We start from the raw sequence: 18,930 nt of genomic DNA, 5'->3' as shown, positions 1-18,930 counted from the left end.
CAGGGATTATTTCCACATTGCTTGCATGAGATATCGCAGTTAAGCTTAATATGAACAAAATAAATAAAAGTTTTATTACAGATTAAAAAGCCACATTAACTGTTGCTAAAATAAATTTTAAAAAATTGTAACAGGTGTGCCTTTTTAGTATGGGTTAGGTGGCTGAAACTGGCCTTAAAGTGTGGGTATGCGTGCTCTGTTACAAAGTGAACCATACAAACCTGTAATGACTCACTGTTTGAATAATAACATCACTCCTGTTTGCTTAAAAGGTGTATTATTCTTACTAAAAGTAAGCAAATGTTAAAGCTGTTCCCTCACAGCAGGGAAATACTGAGCGGTGCCTTGTGTGTGTGTGTGTGTGTGTGTGTGTGTGTGTGTGTGTGTGTGTGTGTGTGTGTGTGTGTGTGTGTGTGTGTGGTAAAGAGCAAAATAAAAAGACAGAGAAGGAGGGAGAGAAACACATAAAGTCAGATAGACAGCCAGAAGGACAAGTTCTAGCTCAGCTTGATTTAATGGACAAATCCATCAGAGTCATTTTATGCCACCCCTTACTGTCCATATGTCAGTTGCCTGAGGAGAAACTTATTATCAGGTAGAGAAAAAGGATAGGGGGGACTGATTAAAATAAAAAATAGAGTGAGCGCTGGGGAACCTGAGAAATGAGGGCGCAATGAAAATAAAAAGACGAGATGATTATAAACATCAGCACATAGGAATGCATTGCCTTATTTAGTATAATAGTAGCAGCACACCTCTGTTTAGCCACTGATGTGATGCAATGATATCACTATTAAGAGATCATGAATTCATCTCTGTCCTCACAGACCTGCAGCTGATACATCCCTGTCCAGACAGCTTGACTGTCCAATGAACTGATCATCTGCCTTTCTACCAGATGAAAAGTATTAACTCTAATCTGTACGCTCGCCTCTACTGGGGCCAAAAACACACAGCCCTCCTTTTTAATATGGAAAATGTGCATATAGTGCCATACTCACAATTTATGGTAATTAAATCATAACACAGCTTGTGTAATCAACTCCAAAACAAAACTCCCAGACAGAAACAGCTCAGAAAATCAGATTATAGCATTGATTGGAAACTGCAGGGCAGATGAGTAGGTGCATGGCCACATACATTCTTAATATGGGTGTATTTTTGTTTAGTTTACATTACAAGTAGAAGGACATAAAATCACATCTGCAAAATAGGTCAGGGATAATGGAAAAAACTCCAGGAAAAATATCTTCTCAGATCATCTTATATTCCTTCTATTTTTGTTAGAAATAGTATGTACAGTATGCATTATAATATTGCAGAAGGATTCTATTATTTTCCTTCTCTGAGTCTGACTGCATTGCTAACATAACTGAAGGAGCCCTCCTTTAACCATCACATCCCTTTGAACCCAGATAGCAGCAGCACTGAGCCCCAGACACACAATCAGTTCTCTGTGGGTTGCTGCTTGGCCATTATGCTTACAGCCTGCTCTTGAACACCCTGCTGAGCCATTTACTTCACAGCCAACCTCCCCTCTGTTTACTGATTTGTTGCTCCATGCCATACCGCTGCACTGCCTCCGCAGGACCGGAAAGCCTCACAAGGACTTAAAGAATCCTGTCTGGTGCTGCAAGTGCAACAAATACTACTTAGGCAAGAAGTGGAACTGACGACTGTGTCTGAACTTTCAACTTTTTGCTCCCTGTGTTGCAGAGGAAGTGCACTTACCCTGACTGCCACAGCTCCCCTCTGCCTACTCACTTTTTTTGTGCCCACTAGAGCAAGAGAAACACTGTCTGCTCCCATAGAGCAGCTGCACAGGTCTTGTGGTGTAAGAGCGCCAACATTTAGAAGTATAACATTTTGACCAGGTTGAATTGGCAGGGGTTGCTGTTAAACACCTGGTCAAATACAATGAGGTCTGCGAGTGGATCTGTTGTAATGTTTCTTTAAGGAAACATAGGTAAATTATTTTTTTGGGTCAGATCTCTGTAAATACATGCTATATTAACGGTTCACTAATGAACACAAACAGATATATACATGATAACCCTTCACAAAACGGTGAATTTTCAGTTTCACACTTCAAGCTTTAAAGGTGAAAGGGGCCCGATTTTTCGGTTATCGTTGAACAGAGCCAAGCTACTTGTTTCCCCCATGTTTCCAGTCTTGGTGGTAAAACAAGGCCATCAACACCAGCTTCATATTAGCATACAGACTAGCGACAAAGTAAATCGAAAAAAGTGTATTTCCCAAAACATTCCTTTATCCTTTCAGCTAACTTGATGTGGTTTCAGGACACATTTTCATTCGTCCTAATACTGCACTTATTTAAATGCAGACTTTAATAAAAAAAAAAGCACCTCGTAAAGAAAGTATTGCTGTTGTTTTTTTTAAGTATTATTTTCCATTTCTTTCATTAAATTCTTGTTTCCACCCTTCTTTTCTGTTAGTCATATCGTCTCAGTATGACCACCTTTGTTTTATGATTTGAAGTGCAATGTGCAGAAGTCAAAATGGTGCCTCCTCCTGCCAAAAGCTAATTATAGTCTTTTTCTTTGTGAGCAGCGAGCAAAGCTGCCCTCACATGGCATATGCAGCTCTGTGTTGTACCTTTGTAGTCCCTCCAGGTAGCAGAGAATAAAAAATTCCCTGGATGCCAAGTCAGACTTTTTTGTATTGCTGACATGTGTTTATGTGTGCATGTGCGCGAAAGACAGAAAGCTGGTGGAGAAGGTAGCCATGAAGGTATTGTGAGATAACCAAAGAAAGATGACAAAAGGTGCAGGAGAAAAGGCAGTGAAGGCAGGCCAGCGAGTGAGTGAGGGAGTTAAGGGGCCACTGGAGGTCTGAATTCTGACAGCCTGTGGAGAACTGAGCATCCCACACACAGATGTTCACAATCATGACCCCTAGACAATTAATAATGATAATAATAATGACTGCTGTGACAACTGGGAGAATCCGGAGGCAGTGATTGATTGGTTGATAATTCTCTGAATTGGCCAGTGGAGTTATTTACTTTGGCGTGGCTGCGGGACACAGAAGTAGAAATATCAAGCTGTTTAATCCAGTTTGGTGTCAGCTGACTGACGCAAGATTAAAACATGTCAGAGGGGTCATCAAAAGTTGAAAAAGCAGTAATCACGCAGTCTCTAAACCGACTCCGACCTCTGAGAAAACCACCATTTAGATAAGCATGGACGGTCATCAGCAGTTACACACACACACATTTTGTCAGGTCAGTGCTTGTACTAAAGGAGCAGCACACACTTTCTTCATACCTCTGAGCTCTTTAAAATGACCTTCCTTTAAAACAAAAGTGCACCAAATTGACCACATTGCTCGGGGCTGCAGAGTAGTAAACCTCATCAAAAGACAGACAATAACATCAGACAGAACATTCCTGCTTTGATTTATCTCGGAGAATTAAGCTGGAGGGTACGTGGGGACTGGGCCTTCAAAGTCTCCCAGCGATGGACGTGTCCTTTCCATTTGAGCTTTTCAAGGAAATACCTGAACACAGACCAAGGAACAATTATTTTTACGTGCTGCTAAGTAGCAAAGAGGGATAAATAAGGTTTAAGTCAGAGCCGGAATACAGAGATTTATGGGTTTGGGAGGAGGTGAATGTCTGATTGCATCTTGATGCGTCTACATTTCTGGCAGCCCAGATGGACACGTACACAAGGAGGGAAAAAGACAAAGATAAATGTTTTCTTCCAGCATATTCTCTGATTAAATAAGTATGTGGAACAAATTTCCATCCGACAACCACATAAGAAAACATATTACATTGATAAGATATTGTACTCATGTATCTAATAAACTGCACATTTTAAAACATAAAATTGGTTTTGAAGTCATTTTCGTTAATGACCCCATGAGGATGCATTTAGCTGCAGAAAGATAAATAACAGCCTTCTGCAATCAGTTTGAGTATCTACAGCAATTCTTTATTGGAAAATAATAATCAAGCATGCTCTGAGTGGCATTCATATCTGCATATCTGCACATACAAACACACAGTTATAGTCATCAGAGAAGTCCCCATTCTGCCTCTCTTATATTTAAACTAAAATAAACTGTAAAGTCCATTTTAGAAGGGACTTTCTTGAATGTTATACAGATAAGGAGCGCCTTAAATTTTAAAGCAAAATGCTGCAAAATGTTGCACTTCTATGATGGCTGCATCTGTGCATGCAAACGTACACAGTCACACAATCTCTCTCACATCTGAAATGACTCTGTTTTCGCTCATTTGCTGCTTTGTACTTCCCTCAGTTAACCTGTCATATGGGTTCAACCCCAGCAGACAGTCCTCAGTCCTGGTCTGTAACGCTGTTATCTATTGGTATGTGGAGCGCAAGGAGCACTGTCTTATATCACATCTTTGTTCAGGTCTCGGGTCTGCATTTAGCCGTGTTTCAGAGCTGAGTGAGACATCGCCGGCGTCAGTACGGGGAAAACAGAACCGATGTGTGTGTTGAGCAGATGGGTCCAGGGGCCGGATGAAGCAGCGCTTGGTGGAGCGGCTGACTGTGAAACAGAGCGGGGCTCGAGTTTGTGGCGGGCCGGAGAGGGAAGGGGGGCAACGATGCCATGGCAGCAGCGGCCGCAACAGAGAGCTGACGCTGGAGGAGACACGAGGCCAGAGGTTTGGTCAGTTCCTGGTTCTTTCGTAGAGTCAGCCTAATCTGGGGATGAAACACAGACAAAGAAACGGCTATCAAGGCTTTTATTTTCTTATAAGGAAACAGAGCAGTTTAAGAAGGAAACCAGAGAATAATGAGTTAACAGAAGTTGGTGCCTTGCAAACAGAGATCCAAGCAGTCCCATTTATTGCCAGTCTTATTAATGATCCACTCTTCTTTCTAACGTAATCTGCCTTTTTGCCGACTCACACCATTTTAGGAGTAAAACGCTGAAAATATTCCTCAGCCTGTATCACTGACAATTTGTCTCACTGGCAGAAGGGAGTGAAGTTTCCTGGAAAAGGCCCTTGAGAATCAACTCGTGTACACAAACGCAATGATGAAGGGTGAAAGTAAATCAAGCAACAGCAGAGTACTCACTGCATGGAAACTCTGGGGACGCTGGGGGGGAGTGTAGGGGCTGAATTTCGGCTTGCCCGGTTTACCTGCCGCTCTGTCTTTGTGTCTCCGGCTGCTGATGTGCTGGAGCGAAGGAGAGACACACATAGAAACACAAAGAAAAATAAACCCAGGCAGAAGCATAAAGATAGCACGGACAAAGATATAAAGCAACGACTTTCTTTGCCCAGAAATTTGAATAATCTGTGAAGAGGAAATTAAAGGAAGCTTAATCAAAGTTCTTAGTTTGACGATTCAGGCAGTGCGATTATATTTCGTTGGCTTTGACTTTGAGATTCAAAATATTCATGGGGGGCGGGTTTGGAAATCTTTTTGATTTGATTGACAAGCACAAACAGATGGCTTCGGCCAGTGTGGCACACAATCAGCGACGAACTGCTCAATATTCATGAGCACCTGGCCAAAGTTAACTTTTATACAGTCAGATATGGAGACCAGGGCAATGCATTCATATCACGAACAGAGACGCTAACATCATATTCAAAAGCTCGCTGAAATAGAAGAGGCTTAGTAGCTTTGTGCTCATTAACTGGAGGGATCTGTGATTTTAATTCACCTGCAGCGACAGGTGTGAGATTTTCGCACTGCGATTTGGAATAAAATATGCATGATCCTGAATTTCTTGTCTGTAATGCATGATGGATGAAGTGATGATGCTGTTAACTTGCTGAACTGTGTGAATGGCAAATCTGGCAACTATAGTTGGTGTCAGTGGGTGTTGCTGACTGTGTCATGCATCTGCAAGTGCACACATCAATTTGACTCTAACCAAAAAATACACAAAACAATTCTCGAAGAGTACTGTACTGCGGTGGTGAAATATTTGTTAGACAGGAAGATACATTTCTGAATAAAATAATAACAATACAAAGAAACAAAAAATGTTTTTATTTTATTTATTCTTTAAATAAAATATGCTGCAAATAAAAGTTCCTAAAATAAAGAACAACAGAAAGGACATTTTACTGTAAAGCAAAATTATATAATGAGAAATCTCACTCAAAATGAACTTCAATTATACTTCAAGCAACAAACAAAGCATTTTCTGTTCAAGAAGGCCATTAAAACTGCCTTTTAAGAGGTAATAGTACATTTAACATCAATAAAACATCTTTCGTGACACATAAAAAAGTTTTAGGTTCTGAGTCACACAAAAAACATAAAGATGTCATTGCACTAATCCACGTATGTCAATGTGGAATTTCAGACTTAACAAACTTTCTGGTGAGTCACTGGTCAGCCAGAAGAACTCATATTTATGTCTCAGATTTGGAGATCTGCATCTGACATCACATGATACCAAAACTTAGCGTAAACTCACAGAATTTGAGAGATTGGCACTGTATCGGCCTTTGTTACAAAGTGTGAAATGTGTCTGTGTTGTTGACCAGCCGTCAATTTTCTTTTTAAATTTATCGGTCATATTCCACCACTCACCTGTTTGAGCTGAGTCTCGGAGTTGACGTGCACATCGCAGACCTCACAGCGGAAAGTTTTGTTCTGGAGTCCGGTGGACAACTCGGACGGCGCAGCCATCTTGGCTTTGACCCCCAACCTCGGGAAGGACTTGATGGCTCCATCGCCACTTCTGGCCTCGAGCATTGTCTTGTGCTTCGTGCCTGAGCAGATATAAAGTCACGTTAGCAGAGAATAAAACACAGTACATGTAATCTAAGTGTGACTGCAGCAGTGACTGTTCCTCACCACTGTTGTGGGCCTGGAGCTGGGAGGCTGAGTTAACAGCCACCTTACAGAGCGAGCAGTAAAGAAGCCGTATAGCTTTCTCTTCCTCCGTCTCCTCCTCTGGAGCCTCTGACTCTCCATCTTTTTGTGTCTCTTTCTCTGTTGTCATCAGGCCGGGTGACAGGGAGGGGTCAGAAGGTGCTTTCACAGTTTCAGTGGGGCCACTGGTCGATGGTGCCGTCTCTGAGGTAGGGTTTGGGAATGAGGGTTCTAAAATTAAGGCAGAATGAAGTAAAAAGAGATGACATTAATAAGGAGACATGGGTGCTGAGAAAGTCACATAATAGGGGGAAAAACGTGAACATTTTCCCTTCTCTGAAATTCCTGACTGTTACAGCTACAGAAGCATCAGTTTCATGACTTTTTTCAGAGAGAAAGATAAAAACTCAGAACGCTACAGGTGATTCTGAGTTCTATCAACCCCTCGAATTGCACTAATAATCAATGATTTCCCCTGAGAGATGCCTCCCAGCACTTAAATGGACAGTTTTGTACAGAGATGATTTGGCTCTTATCTTTTGTGAGACTGACTCGCTCCTGGAAAAGCAAACGCTGATTTAAGGATTTGTTCTTTGCTAATAACAATGATTAGCTCTGCCAAGCTGAGTGGGTGTCTGTTTGTTGCCACTGATTCCCCACTCTCTCACTGAAGTAATTTTCAGAGAGCCCTCCTGCCATCTCATGCACTTTCCTGAAACTAACTCTAAACAAAATGATCATTCACTCGTCCTCTCTCACAAACTATTACTGACTCACGTCGGTGATGTCAAGCTTAATTCTTTTTTTCTTTTTTTTTTGTTAGCAGTGCAGAAATGTATTATTATTATTTCTAACGCCCACATGCATGGAAAAGTAGCACATCAGCATTGGCACAAATATACTGTATGTACACACATGTTGCAGAGCAGTCGGTGCTTTGACACCCCTCCACACTGATGCTGAAATGCCTCCAGACACACATTCGCTGTAGGCGCTACATCAAACGCACAAACACACACAAACACACACACACACACACACACACACACACACACACACACACACACACACACACACACACACACACACACACACACTGTACAGCTACCCACAGCTCATATTCAAAGCATTTTCAGTGTGCTTTTGATCTCAGGAGGGCACTGAATGAGGTCAGAAAATGTAGACATGAAGAAGGAGCAGAGGATAATGCTCCTTTAATCTCATCACTGTGCAACCCAAAGCAGCAGGAGGGTTTATCACATCAAAGAGTTAAAGGCATGACTGGGAAAAAAGAGGGTTTGAGCCGTACATACATATATCTGAGGCTATCATGCATTTCATATCCAGACCCGCACGCACACACTCATATACACACACACACACATACACACACACATGCACACACACACGCACACATGCATGCGCAGGGGAAGCATGTGTGCCTGCAGAGATACACACCTCCTGATGTTGTGTCAGAGCTGGAGGGCAGTGAGCAGGGTGACGAGAGGATTTGAGATGCTGTTTCCTTGGCGACTGGTTCAGAGGTCCTGATCTTTGAATCGGGGGCGTCCAGAGCTTTCAGCCTTTTCGTGTGCTTCGTGCCACTATAATGGGACGAAGCCTGCGCCTGTGGGCCCGACGGCGAACAAAAAAGTACGAACAAGTTCTGTAAAACTCACACTGTTTTTGTTTTTCTAGAATTCATGACTTGAATGTAAATAAAAATGTAGCACCAGCACAAATTTTTAGAGGATGCTATCATTCTCATTGATTATTTACTATACAGACATCAGGCAAAAAGTAAACCAAAGTATGTTATAATCCACACGTAAATTCTTATTTACATCAGTTGCACATGTAAATCTTTATTTACATCAGTTGCACATGTAAATCTTTATTTTACATTTAAATGTTCTTTCTGTTTTGCATGTGTTTTTTCTGACAATGATTCAGAAATTGGTGGCACTGGAGGGCAGTTCCAGCTATAATGGAGCTGTCCTATGAATCACTCTTTTATACTTATAATTAAAAATGTTATAAATATTAGATGTGGTTACATTTCACCCAGTTATTAGACAACTCTACCCTGTCAGAACCAGAAAGACGGCCAAATACAAAGGCAGGTCTCCTCTGCCGCTCAACTGTCATGTAAGGGTGTGTGTGTGAAAAACGAAAGCATCGTGGAAGAAAAACAATTCAAAGTGTGATTTTCCCACACGACAACACCCACCTCAGAGTTGAACCTCAGTCGACAGACTCCGCAGGAACTGGGCTTCCTCTTCAGGGGTGAGGTTTGTCCGAAGCTTGGGCCAATCAGAGCTTTATGGATGTGATCCATCTGCAACAAAGCAGAAGTGCAATGCCGTGACTGGTTTCGGACAGTAAAAGACAAAGCAGAGTTAGGTTGTGAAAGCGAACACCTAAGGTGTAAATGACACGCTGTCAGCAAGCGAACATGCGCCTTTCGAGACACAGAAATGTATAACATCTCAGGTTAGCGGTGGGAGTTAGAAGAGAGCTGAGTGGCGGAGTGGTTTGGTACTCAATCACATGTAACACACACTGTACACACACACACATCACTATTGACAAGACAATAGCAAACAAAGTGCGTAAATGGCATGCTCTCTGCTGCAGAGAGGTTAGGCCTTAATAATGCCAATAGATTTAAAGGGACACTCCACCTACGAAAACCTCGTAACCCATACGCCAGGAAAGTGTCTGTCTGAACATGTCGTTTGTTTGATCAGGCAGAACGGAGAGCATGGCTCAGATTCATAGCAGATTCATTTATTCTCACAATGACAAGCATCAAAATGTTTACATAAAAGCTGTCAAACCACTCTGCAGCATACCCACGTCTCCTCTGCCCACCATTGTGCTTGATATGTTCCAAATACTCTTATATTGTGAACAAAATATACCAAGCCTCCATCTCAGTAGTCTGTCAAGTTCACAACTATTCTTTGTTCACTGGTTAAAGCCTCCTGTTTTTATCCAGCTGGCCTGAGGCTGCAGAGAAGTTGTAAGTCATACAGCAGAAGTCATTTCGAAATCGTGTAAAGATGCTCTAATACTTTTTCCTGCATGTCATTATTGGAGTCCATATGGACCACCATGAAGTCATATTGACCACAGCTTCTGTTATCCATAACACACCAACTACAAAGTTTTTACAGCCACTGTTAAAACCTGCAAGGGTGTGTTTCCTTGCCCACAACTATTCCAGGAAGACTCCATGACACTGACCGTGCGGATGGTCTTTCCATTCAAACAGTTAGAAAACAGTTAGTTTAAAATGTGTTGAGTAGAGTTTGTGAAAATGAACTGATTATTGATTATTACATATTTGTTACATATTTATACTTTTCTTGTTTTATCTTTTTATTTTATTTTTGCACACCATGGGACTGTGAGAAACAATATTTCGATATCTCTGTATGTCTTGTACATGTGGTGAATTGACAAAAAAGTTGACTTTGACTTTAAGTTACAGACCTTTCTTCCCCAGACTGGCTTTTTTTTATGAATGTAAGAAACAGGTAGTAAACTTCTCCCATTGCTTTGACATAGATGTGTGTGTATGCATGTGTGTGTGTGTGTGTTTGTGTGTGTGTGTGTGTGTGTGTGTGTGTGTGTGTGTGTGTGTGTGTGTGTGTGTGTGTGTGTGTGTGTGTGTGTGTGTGTGTGTGTGTGTGTGTGTGTCTAACCACACAAGGCTGTGCACCTCTGGACATGACTGGAAACTGTAATGAGCAAATATATCCAGTGTAATAAAACCCAACTGCCCTTTGTGGAGCAAAACAAACCTATTACCTGAGATGAAATGTAGGGGGCCATATAAGCAGCCAAAAGCAAGGAGGCTTTATGGAAATCTAGCTGGCGGTAACGTGAAAATGTATGCATTGTAATGGATCAGCCAGCTAGTTCTATAAGCCCATGGGAACATATAGCACTTGCATGTTTCTTTAGGGCAAACACTGAATCCCACGATCTTCAAACGTCAAAAATGCAGAATCTATGAATGTGCGTGTGTGTGTGCGTGCGTGCGTGCGTGCGTGCGTGCGTGTTTTCTCAGTTTCTTTGATCATCACTCTAGGCAGCTGCACTGGAATGCATCTGTGCAGTCACTGGTCTCTTATCTCTTTGTTTCCCTGCAGCTGTTTGTGTATATGGAAGTCAAATAAACCCATATAAAAACAAGTTCCATTGTGTATCAAGTGAAAAATACAAACCATGAAGTCGTATAGAATTTAAGAAAAACATCATGGAAGTGTTTAATCTAACACCTCAATAAAGACATTATGTTAAAACATTTATGAAAACATGACTTTTATGCCTCTTTAAATGAGAGGGAACAATTTAACTTGCCTCCTTCACTCCTCCCTCTTCAGCCCCGAGGCTCCCGTATCACCGTCTGACCCTCCATTCCTCACTTCAACCCTCCATCTGCTTACCTTTGAACTCTCTGCCTCACCCTCCGTCTCCACGCCTGATCAAAGTCACCTTCCTGCCTCCCCATTGATTCACACTTTTACCCTCCACTCCCACTCGGCACTCTGCGGTGAACGAGCACCCGTGGTGAAGTCAGCGTTCCCTTCTAATGATTTCTTTTGTCTCTACGCACAGATACCTGCTGAAACAAATCTGCCTCTATGCCCTGCCCTCATTAAAATCAATAAAAACAGCACATTCAGTGGATTATACAGTAAATAAAGACATGACACGTCATCAGTTATAAAAAGCTCCTTCTCTCCAGAAGTGCACAGAGCTGTCACACATGCTCAGCTGCACATGGTGAGTTATGGCTGTAACATATGGTTGAGTGAAGAAAAGCAGACTTTTACCTGGATCACAGTCAAGAGCTTCAACATTTATAACGATGAATGCCCTTGGATTTTTACTGTATTGCAGTGTGAATGCTGCGAATGAACACCTGATGTCTGGAGCCTATAAGGAGTCAGTTATGATGAATGAGCTGCTGCTTTCGGTCCTTTGTCATTTAAGTTATTGTTTTCTTGGAAACAATGTCACATTCTTGTTCCCATTTAAAAAAAAAAGAAAACACAAAAAGCTGTGTCAAACTAAAAGCCAAATTAGTGAAGTCTGACGAGCTGGATCCCTGACTCACGACAAACATCCACACAAATGTGCAACCCTGTAACCATGACAACGCACATGTGGGCACCAAACAAACTCCTGTGCAGGACTTTATGGATGCCAACGCACATTGTATCTCCAGTCACAAGAGAAGGCAGACACACATAAACACACACAAAAACCCACACATAAAGACACACGTTCGAGGCAGCCAGAGTTCAGCTGTGTGCCCACTTACTTCACACCCACAGATCCAATTCAGCGGATGGAGAACATTCCCTTACAAAATATCCTTGAGACAACATTTTATTTTTCTTTCTGTATCTTTTTTTTTTCAGAAGCTGTCCAAACGATATTGAGATGAAAAAAAACAACTGAAAAGTAACCAAGGAACATCTGATCTCAGGGATGCCACAACACAATAAAGCTGAAACATTGTTGCTTAAATCGATGAGTCACTTAACAGACAATTGTTTTATTTCAGTGGCTATATCTACTGCGTTTCCTTGTCATTTATGGCAGAAAACTGAATATTTGGGGGGTTTGGACTGCGTCACTATTTAGTGAAATCTCAAGAGTCAAAATTAATTAATCAAGATCAATAAATCAGCAGTCAATTGCAGCCTCATTGTCTCGAGACATGGCAGAGGTGGTTTTCAAAGTGCCTACTGAGTTATGTTTCAGGCATTCAGCAATCAGGAGCTCCTTTTTCAGCTTCATTGTAAATCTCCAAAATTACACCCACCGAGTACCAAACAGTATAAAGTTCAGGGACTTTTCACAGGTCTGACAATAATCCAGTGGCTACAGTGGTTTTGAAGATGGAATAAAATTAAAGAGGGGAGAGAGATGGCAGTTATAGAAAGGTGGGAAAGGATGTGACTCAGCAGAGAGAGGGTGATGTGAGTTTTTTAGTCCACGTTAAGGTCATCCAGGACGACAAAGCCATGAAAAGCTGAAACATGCCAACATTTTGATTTAAAAAAAAAATCCTTGACGATAGTGGTAATAGTTGGATTATTTCGAGTAAATAAAAAAGAGAAAGAAAGGCGGATCGGTGGAAAGAGTGGTGGAGTGGAGAGGAGCCGAAAACTCTGAAAGCAAGAAAAAAAAAAAAGGCTATGAGAGGAAGGACGGATGGGAAAGATGACAGTAGGAGACAAAGTGGAAAATACATATGAAGAGAGCTGAAGTGAAAGGGGGCAATGGAGCAAGAGTAGCACAGAAAGTGGAAGTGGTGGGTGAGACAGCAGGAGAGAAGAGGGGAGCGGGGTGAAATGGAAGGTAAGGGAGCTGAGACCCAGTCCAAGGTCTGATTGCTCCTCAGGTGGCAGATGGGCTATTTGACAAAGAGAAGGAGGCTTACACAAACACACACACACATACAGCCCACACACACATGCAAAAAAAATAAATAAGTATACTGCAAGCTGACAGGCCGCAAAATGCAGACATACACGCAGCACTCAAACCCTTAATTTGTCTCACTGCATCTCTCTTCGAAGCATCAAGCAGCATATCACAGTTTAGAAATGATGAAAGTAAAAACAAAAAGGAAAATTGTCAATTTGTCTTCAAAGTGGGTATTTGGTCTGACTCAACAATGGGCTTATAAGAGGCTTTTGGCCTATTTCTTCATTCCAAGTCTAGCTTCTGTATGTGTGAGGACACAAAAACACATCATGTTTTGTTGACTCGAAACAGATGCACACACTACCACTAGAGACATTACCTCCCCTGCACTAATTCAGGCCGGAGGAATGATTTCATGCATTATAAAGCCAGGATTATATTAAGACATATAACATGATTCCTGTGCAAACCGTACGTCAGCCCACAGCCCGGCCTGACACATCAACTCTCCTCGGGGGCTTGGACTTGGCCAGCTTCAGTTCTCTCTCTCCCCCCACCCCCTTCACCCTTCACAAACACCAGGGCAGACAGCTCTAAGAAAAGCTTTACGTGAGGAACACCAAGGATTCAGCTCCACCCCCCAGGTTGTGGGAAAATGTCACAGCTCTCTGCATCAGAAGTGATATATTTGGAAAGGTGTAGGCAGTGTGCTCGTACATCTGTAGATTGAAGATTTAACTCCATGCAGGCATACTATTCCATGAAATTAACTCCTCCGCTGGGAGCAAAAACCGGTGTGAGATAAAGTGAACAATTTGGGTTTTGATAAATAGGAGTACAGTTCTTGACAGCGCGGTTGCCGTGACGGCACCGATGACAGACAGTACTCACGTCAGTGAATGCAGGCAGCAGGTGGAAGGGGAGGAGGGTTTTCGGGTCGGGGGAGGGCTGAGTCCTGCCCAGCGTGGCACGAGCCAGCGGAGGCAGAGCGCTGTGACAGACGTTACCTGAGAGACAGCAGGGAGGAGACAGGCAGAGGTAAACATATGGAGTAATGACTCAGAGGAGATGAGGTAGCTCCTTTTAGATCATGATGATGATGATGATGACGATAAAAGTTAGTGGACCAGAAAGATGAAGACATTTTGTGCTCAAGTATTTATGCTCAAAATCTTGTCTGATTGCATTGTTTCGATTTTTTTCCCTCTCTTATCTTCATTGCACCTTGACGTGTGACCATTTTGTCCATTTATCAGTTTGTTTTACGGATGCAAATTAGCTGTTGAGCAAACCCAGTCACATCTATATTAATATTGTTAAATGGCAAAGTTGAATAATGAGCGCTGTCCCCTAAAAATAAATAAATTTGCTGTCATAAATTAACATTTTGTAGCCCATCAGAAAACCTGGAAAAAATGAGACGCAAGTTGATCTGAGTGGTTTTCTGTCACTCATTCATACTAAAAGTTATTGAAATAAGTTCCGTCAGATCAAACATAACTTTATCTCATACAAAGGCACCCACTCATCCAGTGACATCCAATTAGGAACTTGCATGACAGCAGAGGTGTGACTTGTTTACAGTATTTCACTTCCTCTGGTGTATTTAAGTGTAAAATAGAGTTTGCAGTTTAAGATTTTAGGTAGGCTACATATGGTGATCAAATACATGATTCATTGTTACACTACATAATGAAACGCTACTTATACAGGAATTATTTGTGTTAGACTGTACTTGTATCACTCCTGTGCATAAACTAAACTAAGTTAAGGCTCTGCATACTTCTCCCACAACTGATAACTGCATTTTATTTTTAAAGAAAGTGGATTTAAAAAAAAAAAAAAAAAAAAATTCCCCACGAGCTTTTGGCATTTTTGCTTTATAAAGACTTACTTAAATAAGTCATTTCAAAGTCATTTCACGAAACACGAAAAAGGCTCGAACTACGAAACCACCGCAATCTGGCACACACCTGTGCGCGAGAGCCGTCACTCGCCGCACGGTGTGTTAAGCGTCTTGTTTGTGTTGCAGAGGCCTGATTGTGGAGCCTTGTTCGCCACAGTTTGCATGTTCTCTGAGCTTGATTACAGTTTGATTCAGGACCAGCACGCATGTGTAATCATCATAATCGAAATCACAACACACCCATCCGGCGCTCTGCCATTACGCTGATTGCCTTCAACAAGCTGAAGTCTTGTGTGTGTGTGTGTGTGTGTGTGTGTGCGTGCGTGCGTGAGAGAGAGAGAGAGAGAGAGAGCGAGAGAGAGAGAGAGCGAGAACAGAGACTCTGATTTTAGGATAAATTACTTTGAAGAACTTACGAGATACTGCAAACTCGTGGACGAGATGAGAATTGTAGAATAGACACACACGCGTTAAATGACCTGTCAATCCCGTCAGAAATAGGTCGACTATTCAACAGCAGGCTACGAGCACCGCAAAGTAGGCTACATTTTCTTTCTCGTGACTGCTGTTGCATTTCAACATCAACACTCTCGGTCTTGAAGAAACAAGACCTGCATACTCTTGATTTGTCTTATTAACTCATAGATCATCCATAATCTATAGGTTTAAATAACGGCATTGTACCTGCCTCCGTCTGTTGTGCAGGTGACTTGACTTCACAAAGCTCACATCCTTTACAACAGAGCAACAAGTGACTCCACCGCGTTATGCATCAGTGAAAAGAAACTCTTCTGAGATGAAAGGCATCGCGCCCCGTTTACGTACCGAAATACATGGCGGCACCGAGTGAAATCCGACGGTTCAGTGTCTGATAAAAGTGTCTCTCATCTCCGGGCAGAGGAGGCTTCGCGTCTTCTCCTCCACTCTTGTCGGTTTTTCTCTCTCCTGCGGCGCCGATGCTGCTCCTTCCCATCTGGATTCCCTCCTCCTCTTAACTACCCGCCACCCCTCCTCCTCCTCCTCCTCCTCCTCCTCCTCTTCTTCCTCCTCCTCATCTCTTCACCAGTCGTGTACAAATCTGCCCTGATCTACATCTCCCCGAAATCTGGTTTTAATTCAGTAGGGCAGAAATTACCTTAATGATTGTGCAATACCACCCTGGGTTTCAAATGCCAGCACAGACAAGACTAAACGGGCATTTTTGGATTTGATACAGTGAGAAAGTCAGTGTAGGTAGGAGATGGCATATCATTTTAATCATAGTAACTCATAACTGCAGCTTTTATCAAAAATAAACCTGCACCATTGAAAGAAAGCGGGGTCCTTCACCTTGTTTTTAAGGCTTCCCCCAAGGCGTCTGTCTTCAGGAAGGAGCTCTGTGTTGCTGATGTAGCTGGTTTCCCATCTTCGCTCCTCTTCCTCTCGGGCCCACTGTATTTTTAGATGCATCCTGGAGCTTTCACTGCATGCACAGGAAACGGTACAGTAACACACAGTCCAGCCAAAAACATGACGGGCTGCCACATACTTTATTCACAGATATGCATGCAATCACTCAGCTTTAAGGAGAACGCTTTCTGACCGCACACACCCAGAGGGTTAACATGTAGCGTATCATTTGGTGACCTCGGCTCAACTTTCTTCGTCCTCAAGCCCAAACATGTTTCCCCTCCTTGTCAAAGTGGAAGTGGAAAACAACATGTGTTTTCCCACAACCTACAACTGCAGGGAGGTTTATCTCAGGACGGCTGTCAATTCAACAGCTGCTGTCCCTGAAAAATACACACACACACACACACACACACACACACACACACACACACACACACACACACACATTCTCTTCAGTGGCCTTTCTCACCAACAAACATTTCAGATGGTGATGCACAATATATAATATGATTTTAAAGGGCAGCCATCGTGACAAGACTGTGCACAAAGAAACCATGAGGTGAGCGGAAATAATACAAAAGTGTGCCGTGCCCCTGGACCTCACTCAGGGTCATCCCGTGATCGTGCAATATAAGAGTTTCAGTGGAACCAAATGGCATGTGACGTGCATTTACACAAACAAACGTGGCATCTTCAGGCCCAGGGCATTTTGTCTGGACTGTACTTCTATTCATGGAACAAAAGCTGAGGAGAAGAAAAACACAGACATGGAAATATCTACTCATAAACTCAATTTCACGCCCCTTTTGTCACTTACTGTATTGCCAGGCATTTTGTGTTCCTCTGAGAAAGAGCAGAGCACTTTTAGGGGCTGTGTGGTATTATTGCCTCTTTTTTTTTTTTTTTTTTTTTCCTTCCTTTGGAAGGCGTAGCTGAAAGGTTTCTCTTGCCGTGGAAGAAGGTTTTGTCTCAGATTCACACATTTGGAAGGCTTTCATTTTCTAGTTTCAGCCAAGTGTCCTCGTTCCTCAAGTGTCGGAGTGGTGCCAGGGGTGAGAAATCACCGTTGAATTGTGGGTGTGAAACTTTGTTCTGATAGGTCAAATGTGGAGCCGGCTGTCAAATATGTCTGAGTTAATGGATTTGTGGTAACAAAACCAGGCGAAAGTCAAACGTCATTAACTATAGCTAAGAGACTTTATTATGCTAATGTGACTGAACATTGTTTTTTTTTATTTTTTTTTTCCATTGTTCATTGTCTGAAACATGATCTGCCTCCCACTCCCCAGATGTCACAAATGTAAACTCGGCAGGGAGCAGAAAGCTCACCTGTTACACTGGAGTTAATATGCTAATGACATTCGTATAGTACACTGTGCTTCTGGGCTCAGGTTTCGCCTAATAGCGGCACCCTCAAATAATAGTTCAACGCATCGCTTCACACCTGCAGCCGTTTAGCATCACAGACTTACAGACAAACACGGGGGCTGTCGTGGCAACCGAGGTATGTAATATTATGATAAGTGGGCCGATTCCGGCTCTGCTTGTCGTTAGCTACCTGTTTAATTATGAAAGTAGAGGCTTTTAAAGGACTTAATTGACTTCGGTGTACCAGGTGGTGATACAGCCAAAACGCAAGGTGGCAGACAAATGTTAGGGAAATGGATTTTTCGGCACATATTCATTTCATAAGAAGCTGAGCTGAGACGACACAGCTCTGGTCTTCAAGCAAGAGTGATAAAAAAAAAAAACAACAAAAAAAACCACACTCTTCACATGTTCTCTGCAACCACTGTAATAATAATAATCCACCTCTCAGCTCCTTTTCAACTTGCTTTCCTCTGTGCATTTTGGGGACGAGGGAGTCTGAAACGCATAGCCACCCTTCGGCTCACCTCTCCCTTTGATTGGTCGCCATAACAACCCCGCCACGGTAATCAGCGTGCACCGACTTTGATTCTATTTGCGGTGTAAATGTGAAATGCTGACGTAGCAATATCAAATTTGTGGTCTTTGACAGGTGTTGATGGAATGTGTGTCGCAGGCACACGCAATTAGACACAAGTCTAACTGTGGATGGCAGGTGCAGGTTGAAGACCTCTGTATTTTAACGCATGCTTTTAGTGCACGTACATGTTATTATTATCGAATGCATTCATTCGAAGCACTTTACCTCCTCTGATTCACCTATTCACACGCACTCCTGTGAGCGGCTGTGAACTACCATGAAAGGCAATTTGGGATCTGCTCTGACCGCTCTTTTTTTCATAACTGGTCTTTAATGAGTTGAAAAATTCCCTTTTACACAAGATAAATAAACCACTTCTCGACCATACGGTT

General features: G+C 42.4%; 1 protein-coding gene across 1 annotated transcript; it reads right to left on the bottom strand.

Annotated features, from left to right (window-relative positions):
• Positions 1 to 3,051: 3,051 nt before the first annotated feature.
• LOC138214927 (zinc finger protein 385D-like) lies at positions 3,052 to 16,188 on the bottom strand. The gene is made up of 8 exons (XM_069176788.1): positions 16,024 to 16,188; positions 14,184 to 14,299; positions 9,070 to 9,177; positions 8,298 to 8,466; positions 6,822 to 7,070; positions 6,555 to 6,736; positions 5,079 to 5,180; positions 3,052 to 4,700 (listed from the first exon to the last, which is right to left on the bottom strand). The coding sequence occupies exons 1-8, from the start codon at positions 16,169 to 16,171 to the stop codon at positions 4,458 to 4,460; spliced, it is 1,317 nt and encodes a 438-aa protein (XP_069032889.1). The 5' UTR covers positions 16,172 to 16,188; the 3' UTR covers positions 3,052 to 4,457.
• Between the last annotated feature and the right edge of the window lie 2,742 nt (positions 16,189 to 18,930).

The sequence above is a fragment of the Embiotoca jacksoni genome, unplaced genomic scaffold, assembly GCF_022577435.1.
Source record: "Embiotoca jacksoni isolate LCO1_2020_lvr unplaced genomic scaffold, fEmbJac1.0.p SCAF_7, whole genome shotgun sequence".
Taxonomy (NCBI): domain Eukaryota; kingdom Metazoa; phylum Chordata; class Actinopteri; family Embiotocidae; genus Embiotoca; species Embiotoca jacksoni.
This window is presented reverse-complemented; position numbering and strand designations above follow the sequence as displayed.

What these genes read in the sequence shown, in the direction of transcription:
- LOC138214927 (XM_069176788.1), bottom strand. Translation starts at nt 16,171, where the DNA reads ATGGGAAGGAGCAGCATCGGCGCCGCAGGAGAGAGAAAAACCGACAAG. An exon ending in TGCTGCCTGCATTCACTGAC is followed by an intron (nt 9,178 to 14,183) that starts GTGAGTACTGTC and finishes GCTTTGTTGCAG; the next exon opens with ATGGATCACATCCATAAAGC. An exon ending in GCTCCAGGCCCACAACAGTG is followed by an intron (nt 6,737 to 6,821) that starts GTGAGGAACAGT and finishes ATATCTGCTCAG; the next exon opens with GCACGAAGCACAAGACAATG.